This window comes from Macrosteles quadrilineatus, unplaced genomic scaffold, assembly GCF_028750875.1.
Source record: "Macrosteles quadrilineatus isolate MER2022 unplaced genomic scaffold, UCM_ALF_1.0 Scaffold_3__2_contigs__length_128488019, whole genome shotgun sequence".
NCBI lineage: Eukaryota > Metazoa > Arthropoda > Insecta > Hemiptera > Cicadellidae > Macrosteles > Macrosteles quadrilineatus.
In genome coordinates this window covers 92,672,055-92,694,134 of record NW_026542596.1, presented here as the reverse complement: position 1 = coordinate 92,694,134, position 22,080 = coordinate 92,672,055, and the positions used below count along the sequence as shown (strand labels likewise).

General features: G+C 36.5%; 1 protein-coding gene across 1 annotated transcript; it reads right to left on the bottom strand.

Annotated features, from left to right (window-relative positions):
* Positions 1 to 1,205: 1,205 nt before the first annotated feature.
* LOC128990019 (cytochrome b5 reductase 4-like) lies at positions 1,206 to 14,967 on the bottom strand. Its single transcript, XM_054412230.1, has 10 exons — positions 14,402 to 14,967; positions 13,651 to 13,821; positions 7,415 to 7,515; positions 6,346 to 6,490; positions 4,910 to 5,016; positions 4,161 to 4,500; positions 3,256 to 3,541; positions 2,537 to 2,626; positions 1,834 to 2,004; positions 1,206 to 1,394 (listed from the first exon to the last, which is right to left on the bottom strand). The coding sequence occupies exons 1-10, from the start codon at positions 14,421 to 14,423 to the stop codon at positions 1,334 to 1,336; spliced, it is 1,494 nt and encodes a 497-aa protein (XP_054268205.1). The 5' UTR covers positions 14,424 to 14,967; the 3' UTR covers positions 1,206 to 1,333.
* Positions 14,968 to 22,080: the final 7,113 nt, after the last annotated feature.

The following is a 22,080-nucleotide window of genomic DNA, read 5'->3' as shown; positions in this document are numbered from 1 at the left end:
TATCTTTATGAAATTTGGTGTTGCGAGTAATATCAAGTCATAATTTAATTCAGAAAAACTACAAATAAGAAAATATTTTTGGTTTCCAAGATAGCGGCCATTTAAATTTGTATAGTCATAGCTTAAATTTGAAAAACAGAAGTTTTAAAAATGCCAAGAACACTAGCTTCTATTTAGCTTTTAAATTCCCTATCAAGTTCAGACACCAAGTTTAAAAACATCTACCTAATAATAAATAGCTGAGAAATCAAACACAAATTTTAAGCGTAAAATGAGGCCAACCTGACTGCATGGCCTAATTTTGGCCATACATGGTGTTTTTATCTGGAATTATAAATGGTAAATTAACTAACGTGTTCTTGGAATTTTTTTCATAAAATTAGAATTTTTTTGTATTAAAAAATTAAAATGCTTTTTAAAATATAGGCCTAAATGAGAAAATGGGAAACAATTTATCTTTCTAACGACACATTTATGAAAAAAAACCTTATTCTTGATTTCCTTTTTATTTTGACCAATTAATTCTATTCCTAAATAAATTTTGTATTTACTTACAAGACACCTGTATATGCCTTGCAATTTAGTTTAATTATATTACTTATCTTTAACACTTGAAACAGATTTCAAAATTGAAAAAAATTATGGTCAACACCAGAAATTACAAATCTCAAAACCAAACCTTTAAAAATCATATTCCGAATCTCAAAACCTAAATGCAAAACTTTTTACTTGCCTAGTTAAGGTTACAATAAATTAAATAAATAGAACTTGTTATGCAATCAAAACTAAAAGGAATTGGACTTCTGACCCTGTCATAAAAACAGGGTAGGCTATATATAACTATTACATTCATTCGCTTTAAACTTAAACGAACCTAGAAACATTAATTTTTACAAACAAGAAACTCTTAAATAAATATCAAACTCCTGCCACTGAAATAATATAGATATGAAATTAACTCAAATGTTTATATAGTGGTCAATATTATGTCTATGTCAATGATCTATGACAAAGAAATGTTGGCAGACTTGGTTTTGAGTCTTGAATCTTAAAACCTACCTATCGAACCTCCAGAACAAAACTCTTCCAACGTTTTGGTGGTTTTAAGATTTCAGATTTGGTTTTGATACATCACTAAAAGAGGATAGTAAAACAGTTTTTAGTAAAAAACCAATACATTTATTACAACATATAACTGTGTTAGGAGAAGTACAAAGTGCATCAAATAGGTAAAAGATTGTATATAAATATATTTTCCTACTTAAGTAAGTATAAATCAACTGTTTAAAAAATATCTGTACTTTCTATGTGTTAAAATTTCTGTAGTTTAAGTTTATTGGCCCAGGAAACAGTAGTAGTCGTTTACAGTAAAACCAAAGTCTTCTTTTAGGCACCTATAAAAACATATAGCAATTATCTTCTAATAGTGCCATGATGCCTACATAATCTTATATATTTGAATGAATACCAAAATCAAATTAATATGAAGGGCAAATAAAATTATTTCGAATTCATTTAAAATTTAATCACAGAAAGTGATTCATAATTGGTGGAGGCGCCAATTTTCTCTCATATTGATATCATATGTTGGGACTAATTGTCACATAAGGTCAGGAACCGGCAAGAATTTTAGAGGAAGAAGTAAAAAACCAAGCACTGGTACCAGTTATAGCTCACTTGGCACTATGTAAACCTTAATTTGCAGACAATTTATTCATTGCAAAAGATGATAAGAACAGGTTTTAAGTTGAAGTTACTCAATCTCCACTCACTAAAAAACATCATCGAAAAAAAATTATTAACGTTAAAGTTTTAGCGGTTAGTTCAACTTACCTTTCGGTTAGTCGAGTGAAAGACGTCGGTCCACAAACGCAGACGTAAGTTGAGTTAGGGATGTCAACAGAGCATGCTGGGAGATGGGGTTGAAGTAGGGAGATACTAACATGTCCAGTCTTCTTTGTCCATTTGGTATCAGGCTCTGATAAGACATAGTCGACAATAAACCTAGAAAATAATTTCAGACACTTAAAACATTCTTACTGAATTCTCGTAACTACATCTACAAAAACATAAATCTAATTAATTATAAGACTAGCCTTAAAATTAATTGTCAAGTTAATATGAGTAAAATGTGGCTGTTGGTGATAGGAGTACAACCATTGAACATATTGACGTTATTGTAGCTCTTTAAAGTTCACAATCCTGAGGAAAGGGATAATGTTTTTGCGGTGTCAACATGACAAAACATATGCTGATTCAAATTATGTACACTGATCATAATACATAAGAGATAACATTGATACATAAGATAGATAATATTGATTGGGAATTTTCATGAAGTACGGAAATTTAATCACATCATCAAGAATAAGGATACATTCTTTATTAAAGTGCACATTGAACTGTTTGCTGATTGTCACAAAAACAAAACTGAATTATGCAACGAAAATCTAAACTGTCTCTGTTTTAATAGCCTACTATACTTTTTTTATTTTGTGCTATAAAATAAAATTAATGGTCATTTTGCAAAACTTACCTTGAGTTTTCTTCTGCAAGTTTGTCTAAATGTTCTCTCCAGATGATATCTTTCTCAGTTTTATTGAAAAATATCAGGCAAACTTTTAATCTGAAACAAGAAAATCAATGGTTAATAAAGTCTTACCTAGTAGTAATGTAGAAAAAATTCAATATACGTTTAGTACAACATTGTAAGCAGTGGTGTATAGATTTTCCATTGTGAGAAGGCTCATTATTGCCTAACTTGAATAACATTGCATATTTTACTAATCTCACTGCAATCACAGGAATTGTTTATGAATTAGTAGCCATTACAGAAGATGGTGATATCTCCTTGACAGTGGAAAATGTTCACAATTTCACCACACTTAACATGTGCATTGAAGTCGAGTGAATGGTAAAAACCCCCACATTTCAAATTTTTAACACAACTTTGTACCATATCTTACAATATGATGGGCGCAAGCATTGACTTTGGTTATTGAAGTAAGGACCAGACGTAGCCTGGCTCGATGAAAAGGTAGGTAGGTAGGTATTATACACCATAGAAATTAATTTAATGACACGGAGTGGGCCAATGACTGGCTTGATTAAACTTTGTTAGTATTTATTCTTAAATTGGCTACGGCTTTACAATGAGACTTGCATGTCTCGTCTTCATAGTCAAAGTGTGTTATCTAACACTACACTGACCCAAAGAGACCCTCTCACTACTCATCTTGAACATTACATACGAACCTGGTGGATCTCAGTGCCCATGTTATAAGGGACACCATGGGTGTGATGCCTGTTCCAGCCGCGACCATAACTAGGTCCGTCTTGCCTCGGAGAGGGGTCAAGGAGAAGCTTCCCTGAGGTATACTGAGCGACACTCGAGCGCCCAGAGGTCGAGAGGTCAACCAAGCACTCAGACGACCCTCCGAGTACCTCTTGACTAGCAGACGCACTGTGTTCACTGGAGGAATATTGATACCAGCCAGACTCGTTACAGGAGTGTAGGGACGGAGCACTGCTTCTTCACCTTCTGTATGCGGGGAAGAAGTATTAATGGTTTACAAATTATATTTAAATGTCTATTATATGAGATTATATAAAATTATATGAGATGTCTATGTTGAAAGAACGAAGACTTGCTTGGTCTATCCAAGAGAGCATTTAGTATGTATGGGATTAAGGAATGATAAAAATTTAGAGTACATTATATTCTACTTGGATTAAGGGTTGGATTAGTTTTATGACACTAAATTGTAGCATTAAATTCAACTAATAGTTAAAGTTGAAATGGGTTTTTTTGGTTTAAAAACTGGTCAGACCAAATAAGTTTTTTGATCCTAATTCATCATAAAACCTATTGGAAGAAAGTATATTACTTTGTTAGGTGCTTAATTGACAAATGTATAAAAAATAAAATTTACATTTCAACAATGAATGATAAAAACGTGTTGCAGAGTTAAGTGTTACTCAATGGAGTCTAATTATTTGGCTGTACCCATTTTTGTACTTGTTCAACATCTCTTATAAACACATCAAAATTTGGAAAACCAACCTTTATTCTTTAATAAATGGGGAGAAAGTAAATTAAAATATAATATTTTCCCTATTGACAAAACTTTACGAATCTTACTACGGGAAGGATGGCTTACCATTAACCACAGCCTTGACGGTGACATGATGACCGACCGGGATGTGGTTGTATACATTTTCCGTGTACGCAAAATCAATCTGGTACGTGTTGTGCGTTACAGTCACAATATTTATCACAGACGCTTCCCAAAACTCCGCAATGTCCTTTGTGGAAGGTTCAAAAGAGCCAAAGCGAGACCACAGGCCAGGTTTTAGTTTCTTCAGTCGCAGCTGAACTTTGCCAGCAGCGTCGGTCGTGACCCCGCAAGGCCAACTGACCGAGGACTCCAACCGCAAGTGTTGATTCTTGTTGTTTATCCTGAGGCAGAGCAAATTGTCTCCTTCCAGCTGAATATGTACCTGTGGAAATCAGCTGATGTATAGTTATACTTAGTTTAAGTCTGATTTATACTTTAGCACTCTGGAACTAAATCTAAGAATTTTTGGAAAGGGAATAGAGTTCAGCTAGGTTACTTGAGAAAATTAGAGTCCAGCGACCAATAGATATACAATTAGATAATACAAACATAACACAGATGTATGTTGTGTTGTTTTCCACTTCAACCTACTCTCTGAAAAATTCTAACATCAGGACAAAATATCAGTGTTATTTTTTGAGTTCTTTTGTTAAAATGAAATTAAAATATCTTCATCTATCCAGGCAAAGTTTGGGCCGGATGACACTTTATTTAACTTAACCCAATTTAAAAAAGGAAAATAGGCCTACCATTATTGTGAATGGTAAAATTTAAGATGAACTGATACTTACATCAGGGCTCGGGACTTTTGTATAGAAAACCAGACATATTGAACCAACTTGTTGGAACCAATCCATCTGAAAAGGTCTATTCTGAGCAGTTCCATTTGGTAAACTGGCTGGAAAGGAAAAGAACTTTTAAAATTTGAGAAACACTTAAATATTTAATTTTTCCACTATAATCTAGGTTTTCAAATATCTTTGGTTTCCTCACAACACATGCAAATATTTTGTTCAAAAAATCCTATATAACTTCTACGTACAGGGAATTCAAAAGCACGCTGCTGCGGCCTGTGTCTTTGTAAGTGCATTGAGTTAAATGGTAGCTTTATACCATGCGGTGGGTTACTTGTGCGATGGCGAACCTACGGCGGGCTAGATGAAAGTGGATTTAAGGTGCGTTGCGTTTTATGGGAGCTTTTATATATACTCTATGCGACAAGCCGCAGCGGCACTGAAAGTACAAATGCCTCCTTAACACAAAGCTGCATTTTTTTAATACAATTTTAAAGAATGATTGATTACACTCTGAAAAAATTATTTTACTATACAATAATAATTAGTTAGGCCTATTAGGCTTACTATTATTATTAACAAACTAATCTATATTGTTGTATTATGCTACAGTCTGAGTTTTAGCAGGGTGCTACACCCCAGATGTATGATTAAAATTTTAGTAAATTTAAATTTTAATACTTTTTATTTCTAATACTATTTATAGTATTCTATCTTAGCATTACTACAATCGCTACAATTTTTAATGGTGAATAGAAATCCTTAAGTTGGCAGCCCTTTCAGCCCCCACATTGCCACGGTTGCAGCGGGGTGCGGCGTGACGCAGAGTATGAAAGCGGCCTTGGGTGGTGAAACTGTTGCGATAAAATCCCAAACAAAGAACCACAACAAACATAAATTAGCTTACTGATTAGTTCACATTCAAATTTTTAAGAACCCAAGTAGTTTTATGTTAGTTTTTTCCTAACATAAATTTTTAATTTTAATCATTACTAATCTTTAGTTTTTATGTTTAGACGTACAGTCGTACAACATACCTACCAACTCTGCTAAAGTCTAATGAGGGATAGAAGAAGGTATTTAACTCATTATCCTAAAGAGGGGAGAGGACTTTTTTGTCATAGGACGCTAGGCACTAACCCGGGATCGTTTTTAACATTTCTTCAGGGTTACCTAAGGGTACGGCATTTTCACTTAGGTAAAATCAATTGGCGATCTAACAGAATTTGACCCCGGGACCTCAGGGATCGAAGTCCCGTGTTCTACCACTGGACCAGCTCTCTCGCCAAAGTGGGAGGAGTACTGGTATTATATGTGATGACACTTCCGTCAGGTAGAATATATGAAATATCAAAATTAGTACTGGTACAAAGCAACTTTTTTACTTCACTCCATAGCTTATATTTACTTTACCAAGTAATGATTATCAATACCTGCAGATTTGACCTGTAGTTGATTCGTAGGAGTGCCTGGAGGAGAGAGAGATGCTGTTATATCAATGTCTTCGTCACACGCTGGTTTGAGCTGTCCAACCACACACTTTTGTAGTATAGACTCGTAGTTGACCCACGCATGCACCTGTGTATAAAACACATAAACATTACAACCAGTAGAACATTGTTTAAATTATTAATTTTAAAAAATATTAACCTCACCTCAAATAATTATAGTTTAATCATCTTTATTAGTAAACTAAAAGGTTTTTCATCCTGTACGTAATTTGTATAAGAGTTTTTCATTCTTTCGAATGTGAGATGAACGTTTTGATTGCAACTGTGAGAGGTTCAATATGGAGAATGTATAATTTGAATAATTTGTGTATTTTATATTCCAAAAACATTATTGCTGTATTGTTTAGGATAGGCTCTATAGCCCTAGACTAACATTGTGCAGGTATAGTAATAGCTATGTAATAGCAATGAATAAAAAACCTATAAGAAGTCCAATGCCTTCGTTAAACATTCATTCTGAGAATATTTGAGTTTTGGATGGATCCCGCGGCGGCTGCTAGGTAGACAATTTTCATGTTTATGTCATGTTTAATTAATTACACAATGAGCACGGGCAGTCGTAGGGAGTACGGTAGGAGGAGGAATAATAAACGAGAATTTGGCGTTGAACTGCTATGCTAGTGCTGCAATTGCAAGCCGGCGACTGGCGAGTGGCGAGACTGCCTGTTTTCTCTATGCTCGTAGTCTATGCTTCTGCTTTTAAATTTAGAACTACATTCTTTTCCAAAAATAGCATGAAAGAGAAAAAATTAATAAAACGTTGTGGTAACTAACTTAGCCTAATTTGATTCATTTATATCTAATTATTTTGGTATATAAGAACCAAATTATGAAAGGTATTAGCTTGGCCTGTTAACTGGTTATAGGATATAACCTACAAGCTGTCAATAAAGCTTGCAGCCTGGCTCATTGATCTATTAAATATGCATGCCTTTTTAAGGTATTTATTTGGTTGGACGTGTAAATATAATGTATCACTTCTGTATCTTACATCGTTAAATATTTTAGTAGCATCAGTGCCAACTCCTTTCATCAGCTCTTCCAGTCCTCCGGGATGGAAGTCCATATAACTTGTCACATTGTATACTTTGCCTGTAATAGGAAGTGAATTAATTACCTGTGTCTGCCTAGAACTAACAAGTAATGCCATAAAAATGTTTATCTTCAACCGTTTAGCCCTTTCAATTCTGTTCTTAAAATTGAAAAGATTTACTTTACAAAGCATTGTTTACTTACTTGACCTACGACCATTTTTTAAACTAGCCGTTTCAATTCAGTTCTTAGAATTGATAAGATTCACTTTACAAAGCATTGTTTCCTTACTTGATGAAGTTGTAAATTCACAAATGCTAGACAAGAGTAAAAATATGTATATTTTGTAAAAAGATAAAGTGAACAATAATAATTGAATGAATTAGTAAACAAATAAATATCATCTGTTAAATAAAGATTTATATACAGGTAAGTAGTTAGGCACTACAGTACCCCCTTGCCAGTGGTTGAGCTGTGTAGCTGAGCAAACACGAAAAAAATCAACTCTGGAACCGTACTGGAAAATGAACTTTTCTCCCAGAGCGCGTAGTTAATGGTGTAGATCTCAGAATAGGTTTAGATGTCAAGGTACCTCGTTGTTGAATGTCAGAATGAGAAAAGTGAGGAGTAGAAGTTATGGTGTCTCTGGAAACGCTGGTATCATCATGATCGAGTTGTAAGGAATAGACTGGCTTAAGTCGATCCATCGAAATGGTTACATCATTGCCTCGCATCCGAATAACTGCAGTCTTGTCAGATCTTCTAATGACGAGGTAAGGACCTGAGTAGGGGGGATCGAGTGCACCCTTAGAAATGTCGGTACGTACGAAGACATGAGTGCATTTTTTGAGATCCTTGAACACGAATGGCGTCCTACCTCCATGTCTTGTTCCATCAACTGGTCTTAAGTTGTTGAAATGCTGACGCAGATCTTTGGCAAAACTTTTTGGGTCAAGTTCATGGTTGGAATCGCTAAGTGTAAGGAACTCTCCAGGTAGGCCATACAGGAGTTCAGCTGAAGAAGCTTGTAGATCATCACGCCATGCTGTCCGTATTCCCAAAAGTATGACGGGCAATACCTCAGTCCATCAGGCTGTTGCGTGGCATCTGATGGCTGCCTTCAGTTGACGGTGAAAACGTTCAACTAGTCCATTTGACGATGGGTGATAGGAAGTTGTTCTGAGACGAGTCGAACCTAACAAATCTCCTAGGTGTTTAAACAGGCTTGACTCAAATTGCCGACCTTGATCTGTTGTAATTCGTAGTGGTGTTCCGTATCTCGAGATCCAAGTGGTAAAAAGTGCTCATGCTACTGTTTCTGCTTCTATGTTTTCGATTGGTACTGCTTCTGGCCACCTTGAGAAACGATCGACACAGGTCAAACAGTACCTGTAACCTTCGGAGACAGGTAGCGGACCAACAAGGTCAATGTGTATGTGCTCAAACCTGGAAGATGGAGGGGCGAACATACCTACAGGAGTCCAGTTGTGACGTGATATCTTGGACTTTTGGCATGCCATACAAGAACGGGCCCATCGACGACAGTCAGAGTTCATTGAAGGCCAGACAAAACGTTGACTGACAAGTTTCAATGAAGCTTTAATACCTGGGTGAGAAAGATTATGTAAACTGTTAAAAACGGTTTGTCGAAATGGCCTTGTGATGAAGGGACGAGGGATGGGAGTAGATATGTCACAGTAAAGCAAAACCTGTGTTCCTGGTATTGGGACCTGTAGAAGTTTCAGGCTGGAATCAGACTGTATGTGACGTATTAACTCTTCATCTTTGCTCTGTGAGTCTGCTAATGCCTGATAGTCCAATGGAACGGTAATCGTCTCAATTCTGGAGAGGGTGTCAGCTACCACATTACCTAGTCCAGAGATGTGACGGATGTCTGTTGAGTACTGCCCAATGTATTCCAAGTGACGAAATTGGCGGGGAGAGCATTTGTCAGGTTTTTGATTAAATGCAAAAGTGAGTGGTTTGTGATCTGTGAAAATGGTAAACTGCCTACCTTCTAACATATGTTTGAAGTACTTTACCGATAAATATATTGCTGTCAACTCCCTGTCGTAGGCACTGTAATTTTGTTCAGCAGGGGTTAATTTTTTTGAGAAAAAGGCCAAAGGCTGCCAGTTATCACCTATCTTTTGCTGCAACGCACACCCCACAGTATGGGCGGAAGAATCGCAGAAAATGGCCAATTGAGCATCTGGTACAGGGTGAGACAGCATCACAGCTTTACTAAGGCTTTGCTTGCAAGCCTCAAATGCTTCATTACTTGCTGTGGTCCAGTTGACAGGGGAATTTTCCTTCACATTAGCCTTCAGTAGTTCGTTTAGTAAGCTTTGATGCTCCGTCGTGTTAGGCAAAAACCTTCGATAAAAATTGATCATACCAATAAACCTCCTTAGTTCCTTAACTGTTTTAGGTTTAGGATATGAGTTGATGACTTTAACCTTTTCAGGCAAAGGTTTGATACCTTCTCCAGACACTTCATACCCTAGAAAGCTAACGACTGATGTTCCTAGAACACACTTACTTGGGTTAATGAGAATCCCGTAAGTAGAAAAACGGTCAAAGAGCTGTTTTAAGTGTAATACGTGTTGTTCTTCTGACTCTGAAGCTACTAGGATATCGTCGATGTAAGCATAGCAGAAGTCTAAGCCCCTAAGCACGCCATCTATAAAGCGTTGAAACGTTTGAGCAGCATTGCATAGTCCAAATGACATGTAAGGGAATTCGAACAGACCAAAAGGTGTAGTAATTGCTGTCTTGTGGACGTCCTCAGCAGCAACCGGGATCTGGTGATAAGCCTTAACAAGATCTAAGGTGGTGAATATTGTCTTACCATGAAGTTGGTGAGAGAAATCTTGAATATGGGGAACAGGGTACCGATCAGGGATAGTTCTAGCATTCAAAGCCCTGAAATCTCCACATGGCCTCCACTCATTGCCTTTTTTGGGTACCATGTGAAGGGTAGAAGACCAGCTACTAGAAGAGGGTCTAGCTATACCTAGTTGTACCATGGATTCAAATTCTTTTTTGGCGAGTTTAAACTTATCCGGTGCCAGGCGGCGGGGTTTACTGAACACCGGAGGTCCTGGTGTTGTCTCGATATGATGTTCTGTGTCATGTTTGGAAGTACAATCAGGTTTACCTGAAGGTCTTGTGAGGTTTGGGTATTCATGAAGTAATTGAGAGAAAACTGTTTGTTGACAAGACTTAATAGTTTTAACACTACTCACTAAATGAACTGAAGGAGTCTGACCTTTGGAAAAAAATGAAGTTGACTGGTCAACTAAACATTGACATCGTACATCAACAAGCAGATCATTATGGTGTAGAAAGTCTACCCCTATTATTGGTTTGGATACATCAGCTACGATGAAACGCCAAACAAATGAGCGGCGTAGACCAAAGTCTAAAGGCAAAGATACAAGACCATATGTCGTAATTTCAGTATTATTAGCTGCATATAGGGTATAGTCAGTCTTGGGTCTTTTTTTATCTAACATATTACGAGGGTAGACGCATACATCAGCTCCCGTGTCAACTAGAAATTGTTGTTTGGTTACCTTATCGGTGACAAATAGGCGACGGGAACATGTGAGGCTCGGAGTCGCTTGTCGCCATTAGAGACTCCCTGGGTCGTTTCCCGATCTGCTTCCTTTGAATCTGCAAGGGTCGGTGCACTTTGTTGCTGCGTCGCCGAACCGCCAGTGATACCAACAGATGTCATGGCGATCAAATCGATTCTTGGAGCGTTGCCATGATTGTCTACGTGGATATGTGTCTGATGTCTTGTGGAAATTTGGACGTCTCATGTCTTCTTTGATTCCTGCTATTTCTTGTTGAAATTTGTCTGTTATTTCTCTAATATTTGATGTCAACGTGGTTGTAAAGCGTTCCATCATTTCTTCCATCGAGGGAGCTGATAAGGACGCCTCCGATACTTGATGGTGAGGACTGACTTCATGGACAGCATCCGCAAGCTCCGCCAGTGTATCGAGGTCCGCAGCCTTTTGTGTTACCAAGATGGCTTGTGTTGCTGAAGGAAGACGGCTAAGCCATTGAAACCTCAGTAGTGGATCAGGTATCATGGTTCCGGCTAGGGTACGCATGTGCCTCAGGAACTGTGATGGTGTCCGATCACCTAACTCTTCTCGTTCCAAAAGTTGTTTCGTCTTCTGTTCCTGGGACAAGGTAAACCGTTTTATAAGTTCTTTTTTTAACTTGATGTACTTTTCTTCTGCTGGAGGGTTGGTGAGGATATCCCTCACTTCCGCTGCGTATTTCGCATCTAGGTTACCGCAGACGTAAAAGAACTTAGTTTCATCAACCGTGATCCCCGCTAGAGAAAACTGGGTTTCAATTTGAGCAAACCACAATTCTGGATCTGAGTGCCAGAAAGGAGGGATCTTGACTTGAATTCTGTCTACTGATTGTTCTCCGTTTGACATTTCGAATCACGTCGGGGTCACCAAATGAAGTTGTAAATTCACAAATGCTAGACAAGAGTAAAAATATGTATATTTTGTAAAAAGATAAAGTGAACAATAATAATTGAATGAATTAGTAAACAAATAAATATCATCTGTTAAATAAAGATTTATATACAGGTAAGTAGTTAGGCACTACACTTGACATACGACCTAGCCGTTTCAATTCAGTTAATAGAATTGATAAGATTTAATTTACACAGCATTGTGTTTATTTACTTTACATTAGTGATGGGAACTATCCGAAAGAAACAAACGATTCTACGAAATATGGCGCTGTATAGGAATGCCAAATGCCACAATACCAAAACTATCTATCTGATCAGGCGCGCAAACTGATGGTTTATCGATTCATTCCCTAGTTGGATAGTTTTGTCTCCGGAAGCAGCACAGACGCTCCCCACCCCACTACCTTAAAACGCATCAGATGAATCATCCATCTGAAGACTATCGGATGAATCAGTCGTTTGTCCCATTACTACTTTACATCATTTTTTTTTATTAACAACACTAGTAACAGACGAATGAGGGTTCAAGGATTGAGAGAAAAGAAGTAAAATTGTAATGCTTCAAAAGTCAAGTTATCAGCTGTTGAGACCAATTTAATTGTTAATGATTGGTCGGTACAATGAGTTGTGCATCACTATCAGTGGCAATGGGAGGTTATAATAGTGATTGTTAGTAATTAAAAACTTGTCGTAGGTAGGTGTACGCAACTCGCGTAAAAACTTAAAAGAGTAAAGGCTTTTGCTCTAATACAAGCTGGTTCTATAAAATGTTACTGTCTAAATACAGAGCCAAGTAAGAGGGGCGTTTGAAATCAAACCTGAAAATTGCATTAAATGAGCTTAAATTTTAAATGGCAAAATGCAATATTCTCAAAAAAATTGCTGTGTTTTTAATTTTACACTTTACACTTGTTGTAAACCTGTGTTGTGAATTTTTCTTATTTCTATTACAATAGTTAAAAAGTTCTTTTAGTAAATGTTATAGTAGACAGAAAAATTGTGTCGTCCTGTGTTTTATTAGGCTTAGGCCTATATATGGAATCTTAATCTTGATTAACAACTTAGTAGATTTATTCTTTGGAGGGAGGGGGTAAACTTTCTGCACTGAACAGGAATATGACTAAGCCTTCCCTCCAAAAATGTGCAATGTGTCCTCAAGGAAAAACAGTTGGGGACCCCAGCTTTAAGCCTCAAACGCTGATAAATCAGCTATCAATAGCAACCGAGCTTTCATTTAAAAACTACGAAGAATGTGAGTAAAAAACAACAACAGCTAAAAAGTATGTCAGCGACCTGGTGGACAATAACCCCGAGCAATCCATGGTGTTGGTATTTATGAGAAGAAGAGAGCACCGTATATTAAAGGTTTTAATCCTATCACAGTAGGATCTATTGTGAAACTTATGAGGGTTTCAGCTGTCTGAGCAGCGCTTAGTGGGATAGGCCCTTTAAAATAAACAGTGGACGGCTGAGATTTTCTTCTATAGGGTACTAAAAGAAATAGCTTATTCCCTATATGGGAAATTCGCTAATAGGAGAATTCTGTGATTGTTATTGTACCTCAAATCGGACCTAATGCTTATTTTAACTTGGCTTATAAAGAAAGAAAAGTTCACAGGTCTTTTATGTTCAATGTCACTTCTAGACTGGTATGAAGAACTTACAAGTTAAATTTTTACACTTACCTCTAATCGAAAGCCAAGCATCATCAGGTTTGTTATGTTGGGCCAACTGTGCCTTTGTCACACTGAGGTAGGCTCCACCCGTCCCTGTCAAGTCTTTCCCTGAGTTTCCGAGGCGAATCCAATCCATCAAAGAATGTCCAGGCTTTAACGCCACTTTATTTCTTGGGTTACCTGTACAAAAAAGCTCATTTGGGTTACCTTTTGAGTCTCTTTTAGCTACGGTCACTTTTAAACTCAAAAATTATATATTAACTGAGTAATTGTCAGAGGCATCTTCAGTGGTACTCTTTGTAAGAAAAACAGTTAAAACAACGGTCTTGTTTCCGACCAATGTTAACTAGGGCTACCTTAAGTTATTCTTTTATGATTTTCTTGGGATGAAAACAATTGGAAAAAATATAAGGCTACCTATTGAAGAAGTATTATTACAAATTAGTTAATTGATTACCCTTAAATATAATATCCTTAAATATCAAGCTCAAGCTATGACAATAGGCCTAAGCTAGGCAAAGGATGTCCCCCCCCCTTTTTACGGGGAAGCCCCTCAAGCCACTCGTCTCCCGATCAAATTCCTTCCTGATCGGCCTACCCAAAAATTGCCAGGATTGTCAGGCCTACCCAGAAAAATTATTCCTGTAGCCATTCCTAGGTAGGTAGTAGGTAGGGCCTATAGTGCTAATTATTTTGGGATTTCATAATTTGATCTATAGTAGGCTATTATCTTAATAAGTATAAATTTAGCTTAACATACCTGTAGCTGATCCTGAAGTCATTTTCTTTTTATTTAAGTTACACCTACCTAGCTATAAAAGAGTGTAAGTTACATCACTTCTAAGGGAAACACAGGTAGGGCTAGGCCTATTTCTAAAGTTAGTAGGGAAAACTACTACTTAGATTTATGCCACATTTAAGTTGTGTCAAAAGAGGAATAGGCCCATGCTAAACATTCTTAGTTTAGCTTAAAAGCATGAGTAGAAAAAGATTGACTGGTTTACTTTGAAACGCTGTTAACAAAGTTAAAACAAAAATTTATGATTGACCAACAACCCAGAGTCTAATGTAGATGTAGAGTAATTTAGTCAATGAAGGCTATTCTTATGTAGTGTGACAAGAATGAAGATTCGATTTGGATAATTTCACGATTGGTAGATAAAGCACGTCGAGACGTCAAGATCATTTTACCAAGGAACTATGCCTACTTTTCAACCTGTCTGGTTATTGTATAAAGATACAAAGTAATAAACATTTATAGCTTATATTTATAGTTTAAAAAAATATAGAAAATCATATATTTTGAACTCAAAATTAGGCCTCGTCTAGATTCTAATAACTATATCACTTTATAATGACAACCGTAAATGACAACAAAGCAGACGACAGACAGCCTTGAAGGGCCATTGAGTAAGGATTGCAGTTTTACAGGGGAAAAATTAATAGACTAACACATGTTTTCTTATAATCAGTGGCATGACAAGGTGATTCTGTCATTTATTTCAGTAATTAAATACTATTACTATGCCATTACTCGGTACTGAAACTGAATAATTTATTTTTCCTACAGTTACCTAACAATGTACATGTTCTCTCACTGATTTGAGAAAGCAAATTGGCCAATTCGCTCATCAGTGAGACAATGTTAACATTGTCTCACTCTAATTACTTTGTCTCACTCCAGATTTGCAACGTGAAGGCACGAAATAGTGAGCGCGTAACATGCAGGCAACGTCGTATGCGCGCGAAATATGTTGGCAGCACTGGCTGTAAATCAGCTGGTCAGCTGTTGTACTGTTGTACTTGTCACTTCTCATTAACTATTATATTAAAAGTTCACTTCTGTGTAAAAATAGGTTATGTTTCTTAGTTTCTTCACAAATTTATTTGTTTTATGGTAACTGTAGGAAAAGTATAATGTGCAACTCGAGTTCAAAGTACAATTGCCTCACTCGAGAAACGATTCCTCACTCGCCTACGGCTCGTGAGTAAGGATTTCTCTCGAGTGAGTCAATTGCTCACTTTTCTCACTAGTTGCACAAATAACTATTTAACAGGTCAAACTATGTTTTTAATAAAATAACAATCACTAGTCTCTGTTGCAGAAAAGACGCAAGGATTATAATATTTGATTATCCAATGACTTGATATGTAGATATGACCATTGAGTATAAAGTTTATACTCAATGATATGACATAATATTTTTTTATTAATTCATTACATCCAACAGTTTAATAATTGTCCTTGGACAATAAACTGTTGGTATGTATTTTTTTTAGTTGGATAGAAATATATCTATGTGGAATAAATAACACAATATAACGATTTTTTATAAGGGTGAAAAACTTAACTGTGCCCCTATATTGGTATCTCAGAAACTGTTATATTTCAATAAAACATAACATTAACAATACACTATACTACATGCACACTATACACTATACATACTGTATAGTGCACTGTGTACACTATACATGCTGTATATACACTATATACTATGTTTTAATGGTTTTATTTATGGTTGCGTAACACGATATTCATTTTTGTATCTGGTTTACTGTATTTGCTACGTAACTATGTTCACACATCACCACATGAAATTCAAATTTATGGTAACCTTCTACCGTAGAGCCCGGAACCCTGATGACCCCAAAAAATACCTTGGAGTATGGTTGGATACGAAAATAAATCGGAACTTCCATGTAAACAAAAAAATTCCTAAGGTATGCATATGCTTGCAAAGCTTTTCCCTTTGATCAATAGGAAATATACTCTGAAACCTGATTGTACAGTTCTAATCTACAAATCAATGATTCGGCCTTTGATAACATATGCATCTCCTATCTGGGGATTAGCTATATATAAAAAAAAAACTCTTCAACATTCAAGTGATCCAAATTAAACAAATTCCTAAGAATATAGCGGTGAATGCTCTGGTGATGGTTTATTAGAAACAGGCATATACATAAGGAGTGGAGTCTATCACGGCCTTTATTGAAAAAAAACCACCCCAAATTTCTGAAGTCTTTAAACAATTTTCCTGGTGCATTGACTTTTAAACTTGGCGAAGCAACTGAAAACAGGAGATGCTACGTCGAAGGCTCCCTAAAGATCTATTAAACGAATTAAGCCTAAAGAAAATTGAATTAATATGTTTATCTAAATGAATTATGTTGGGTGTCTCAGGTCTGGACAAACCCACGATATTATTGTTAATTTCTTGTTTATATTTTGTTAACACTTCTGTCAATAATGTCTTCGTTGAACCATAAATAAATACTGTAAAAAATATATAAAAACCTGTTATACGAATAATGTTATTTATTATTTGGCATTATGTTTTGGGCAAATGAAGAAATGATTTATATAATTGTAAAATGGTTATACTGTAAATAAAAAAAAAATTCAACCCTTAAAAGGCCCATGTTAAATTTCTTAAAGTTGGGAAAAATCCTCGTTGCTCAATCATTTGTACCATTTCAGATTTATACTATCATAGATAAAACAAAACTAAAAGACTAACAACCGGACAGAATTCAGTTCTGGCCGCTATTCGCGGAGAACTATTCGCCAGAGCCCCACTTCGTAAGAAGCCCCTAATACACCTCGGAACTAACAATAAAATTTTCTTAATCTGATCCATAAAGGATGAAATATCTATGTATGTTTTATCAAGTCAAACCTTGCCATCGTTGATTAGCAAGACTGTGCTTGTGTGACTGCCACGGCCACCTTTAACTCCAGGCCGCGGCCTTCGAAGTGGCAACATCGCAAGAAGGGTTGTAACAGCTGTTTTGTTTTGGAGGTAGCTAATGGTATTTGTGTATTTTTTGATAATATTTAAAATACTGACTCCACTACTTTTAAGTATACAAAAATATATTTTCAATTTAAATATTATTTTGGTTCTCAATTCTATAGGCTACGTTTTATTTTCAATCTTTTAATACTGTACATTATGTTCATAAAATAAAATTTAAATAAATAATACGCAAATTAATGAGCTGGTGTCATATATCAGCCATGTTATCTTATGGGACTCCTGGCACCAGACAAACACCACTTGCAACGTTGCCAATTCTATCAGGCCGCGGCCTTGTGATTGGCAACATCGCAAGTAGGGTTGTAGTAACAGCTTTTTTTGGAGGCAGCTAATGGTATATTTATGTGTATATTTTAAGAACAAGAAAGCTTATGGTTACTAGGCTATGGCAATATTGAATTCACTTTAAATGTACAAAAAGGGATTTTAAACTTTAATGTTGTTTTTGGTTTTAAATTATATATGTTTTATCTTATCTCACTTCTTACTAATATTAGAAATCTGAAAGTTTGTGAGTTTGTGTGTTTGTGTGTTGCTCAATCACGCATAAACTACTGGACGGATTGGGCTGAAATTTGGCATGATGATAGCTCACATTCCCTATTAACATTTAGGCATATCCCTATATCTCAAAAATCCTTTCGGGCTCCACCCCAGTGGCTCTGTAGTTCCCCATGTTAACTTTATGACTATTTTTTACAAATTGTATATGAGTATATTTAAATGGAATTAAAGCATCTTAACAGCTGGTTCGACTAAACAGTTTGATTCTGTGATGTTCAATAGCATTAACAAGTTAATAGGTTTACCAACAGGGTGCAGCACTATTTTTTTTATTTATGAAAACAGCTAATTTGCAACCAAAATTAAGGTGAGTGAGCGTAGCGAACGAACTTCAACCCGGGGGCGAGTTAGCGTAGGGAACGAGCTAAACCTGAAGGCAAGTGAGCGCAGCGAACGAGCTCCAACCTAAATGTGTAAGCGTAGCAAACGAACTTTAACCAGGACGTGATTGAGCGATGCGAACGAGCTCATATTGAAAATTAACAAGCATTTTACATAAAATCACATTAGGACAGGACAACGTCTGTCGGGCCAAAAATTTGTGGTACACACTTTACTTTTTTCTATGGTTTAGGTGCAGTGGTAGAACATTAGGTCTATGGTAGATGTGTGCTACACTATAGGAATTATATATATAAAAGGCAAAGCCCTCACTGACTGACTGACTGACTGACTGACTGACTGACTGACTGACTGACTGACTCACTCACTCATCACTAATTCTCTTACTTCCCATTTACCTAGGAGGCTGAAATTTGGTACACTGATTCTTTAGGCACTAAATAGGAATACCCCCGCCGCAGCAAACCTGCGGACTAAGCGAATTTCCATTTCCCTGAATGGATTTACACTAAAATGTCTCCTTAAAATTATCACATTTATTCCCTATTTAAATAGAATCAGTTTAAAACATACTTAGGTTTGCTGCAACAGGGAGGGTAAAAGTGTTTTTTATGTAAAATGTTAATAGTTAGTAAGAAATAAAAATATTTTCCAAATTTGGGCAAAATATGTTTATAAACAAGCAAACTACAACAGTTTACTTATTCTCCATAAGAATAACATAGGAATTTTAAATTTACAATTTTTTGGAATTTTCTCCGTAACCATTAGGCGCATTATAACGCTTCAATATACTAAATTGTTTGTTTTTTAAGCTCTACAAAATAGTTTCAAAAGAAATTGCAAAATTTTATGTTTTTTGGGTCAAAAATGGGAAAAACCCATTTTTTCCCCATAAAAGCCCCCATAAACCCCCGTTCCCATGGTCCGATCATGCTGGTTCGCGAACTCGTTCGAATAAACGTAGGTTTACATGTTTGTACCAAATTTCATCAAAATCGGATCATTTTTGCTCGAGTTATCGCGCTAACGGACACATATATATATAAATATATATATATATATATATATATATAAATATATATATATATATATGAATTTGAACGGATGGTGTTTTTGACCTCTAGGGACCTCAAAACGAAAAAAAAATCGGTCCCGGGTCCAGGTCTTACCGTGAGTACTACGGTAATAGATTATTCCCTATATGGGAAATTCGCTAAAACTAAGCTGTTTTTATTCTGATCGGACTCTCGGGCTCCACACCAGTGGCTCTGGAGTTTCCCATGTTAACCTTATGTGTACTCATATTTAAATGGAATTAATGAATCTTAACAGCTGTTTCAATTAAACAAGTTGGTTCTGTTCTATGATGTTCAATAGCATTAAAGTTACAAGGATTACCAACAGGGTGCAGCACTATTATTTCTTTTACAGTTATGACAACAGCTAATTTGCAACCAAAAGGTGAGTGAGCGTAGCGAACGAACTTCAACCTGGAGGCGAGTTAGCGTAGCGAACGAGCTAACCTGAAGGCAAGTGAGCGCAGCGAACGAGCTCCAACCTAAAGGTGAGTGAGCGTAGCGAACGATCTTCAACCAGGACATGATTGAGCCATGCGATCGAGCTTACGTGAAGTTAAACGGGGCAAAGCCCGCGGGTACAGCTAGTCTAAATATATAAAAGGCAAAGCCCTCACTGACTCACTCACTCATCACTAATCCTCCCACTTCCCATTTACCTAGGAGGTTGAAATTTGGTACACTGATTCTTTAGGCATTAAATAGGAAAACTAAGTTGATTTATTCTGATCGGACTCTTGGGCTCCGCCCCAGTGGCTCTGGAGTTTCCCATGTTAACCTTATGAGTACTCATATTTAAATGGAATTAATGAATCTTAACAGCTGTTTCAATTAAACAAATTGGTTCTGTTCTATGATGTTCAATAGCATTAAAGTTACAAGGATTACCAACAGGGTGCAGCACTTTTATTTTTTTTTTAGTTATGACAAAAACTAATTTGCAAGCAAAAGGTGAGTGAGCGTAGCGAACGAACTTCAACCAGGACGTAATTAAGCCATGCGAACGAGCTCACTTTTGAAGTTAAACGGGGCAAAGCCTGCGGGGTACAGCTAGTACCTTATAAATTAAAATACTAAATTTTCCTAAACCGTGTCCTCTCATACTTGGCTTAAAATACCTACTTTGTATGGTCTATGGTCGCCATTTCTTTGCAAAGTATCAAAAGTATCTCGCATAACGTAATAAGCATTTTTATACTTAAATATGCTAACCCTTTACGAAGTACGGGTACTCTGCTAGTTTTAAATATATTAATAATTTTATTTCATGATGGTTGGCCTCTGAATCGTTAAAATTAGCACGAATAAGGTTTAAATTACCTGGCTTCTGTATCTGATCCTCGGTAGTTTTATGAAACTACAGCTGTTTCATGCCTATTACTGGCACATCTTCAGGTTTGTTGAACGCCAGCTTCTTTATAAAACATCCCTCGGTGTTGAGTTTGTCATGGATATACAAAAAACATGCAGACATTTACACACACGAAAACACGCACGAAACATTTAAACATTAATTAAAGAACGTTCATATCACGTTCATCACATTTCGCAGTCGTTCTATAATTAATGAACAGATACAGACGATGCAGTCGGTCGTCAGTTTTTAGCCGTGCACGTGCCTTAATGTTTTCGTGTCGTGTCCGTGTTTTGTGTTGTACCCTATGTACTATTTATTAAACTTTGACGCAATGAAAATGAAGAAACCACGTAAAAAATGTAAATATGTAAATAGCTCAGATTAGTGTATGATGACTACGCACCCGACGATGGAGTTATCTCCGAAACGGCCGTAGATTGCCGTAGATTGCGAAGACTGTAAAGTAACCTTTATATTTAATTAATGTTTAAATGTTTCGTGCGTGTTTTCGTGTGTGTAAATGTCTGCATGTTTTTTGTATATCCATGACAAACTCAACACCGAGGGATTTATAAAACATCCATAACACATTTATAATACATTTTTTACGTGGTTTCTTCATTTTCATTGCGTCAAAGTTTAATAAATAGTACATACAACACAAAACACGGACACGACACGAAAACATTAAGGCACGTGCACGGCTAAAAACTGACGACCGACTGCATCGTCTCTGTATCTGTTCATTAATTATAGAACGACTGCGAAACGTGATATGAACGTTCTTTAATTAATGTTTAAATGTTTCGTGCGTGTTTTCGTGTGTGCAAATGTCTGCATGTTTTTTGTATATCCATGACAAACTAAACACCGAGGGATGTTTTATAAAGAAGCTGGCGTTCAACAAACCTGAAGATGTGCCAGTAATAGGCATGAAACAGCTGTAGTTTCACAAAACTACCGAGGATCGGAGACAGAAGCCAGGTAATTTAAACCTTATTAGTAATAATTTTATGTTCATAAATTTATATTTAAATGAATAATACGTGATTTAATGAGCTAGTGTCACCTGTCTGCCATGTTAACTTATGGGATGTCTTGCGCTAGACAACACTACTTGCAACGTTGCCAATTCTACCAGGCCGCGGGGAGTTAAAGGGGGTCGTGGCTTGTGCCGTGCTTATATCATGCAGATTGCTTCAGCCGTTCAGGGAGGAGTATTTGGAAATCAAAGGCAGGAATTTTAAAAGAGCTTTGCTCGCTCCACTCAATA

Coding starts and splice junctions, on each gene's coding strand:
- LOC128990019 (XM_054412230.1), bottom strand. CDS start 14,423: ATGACTTCAGGATCAGCTACAG. Junction 2,627..3,255: donor TGGGCACTGAGATCCACCAG/GTTCGTATGTAA, acceptor TTCTTGTTTCAG/ATTAAAAGTTTGCCTGATAT. Junction 1,395..1,833: donor TTCACTCGACTAACCGAAAG/GTAAGTTGAACT, acceptor ATGTTTTTATAG/GTGCCTAAAAGAAGACTTTG.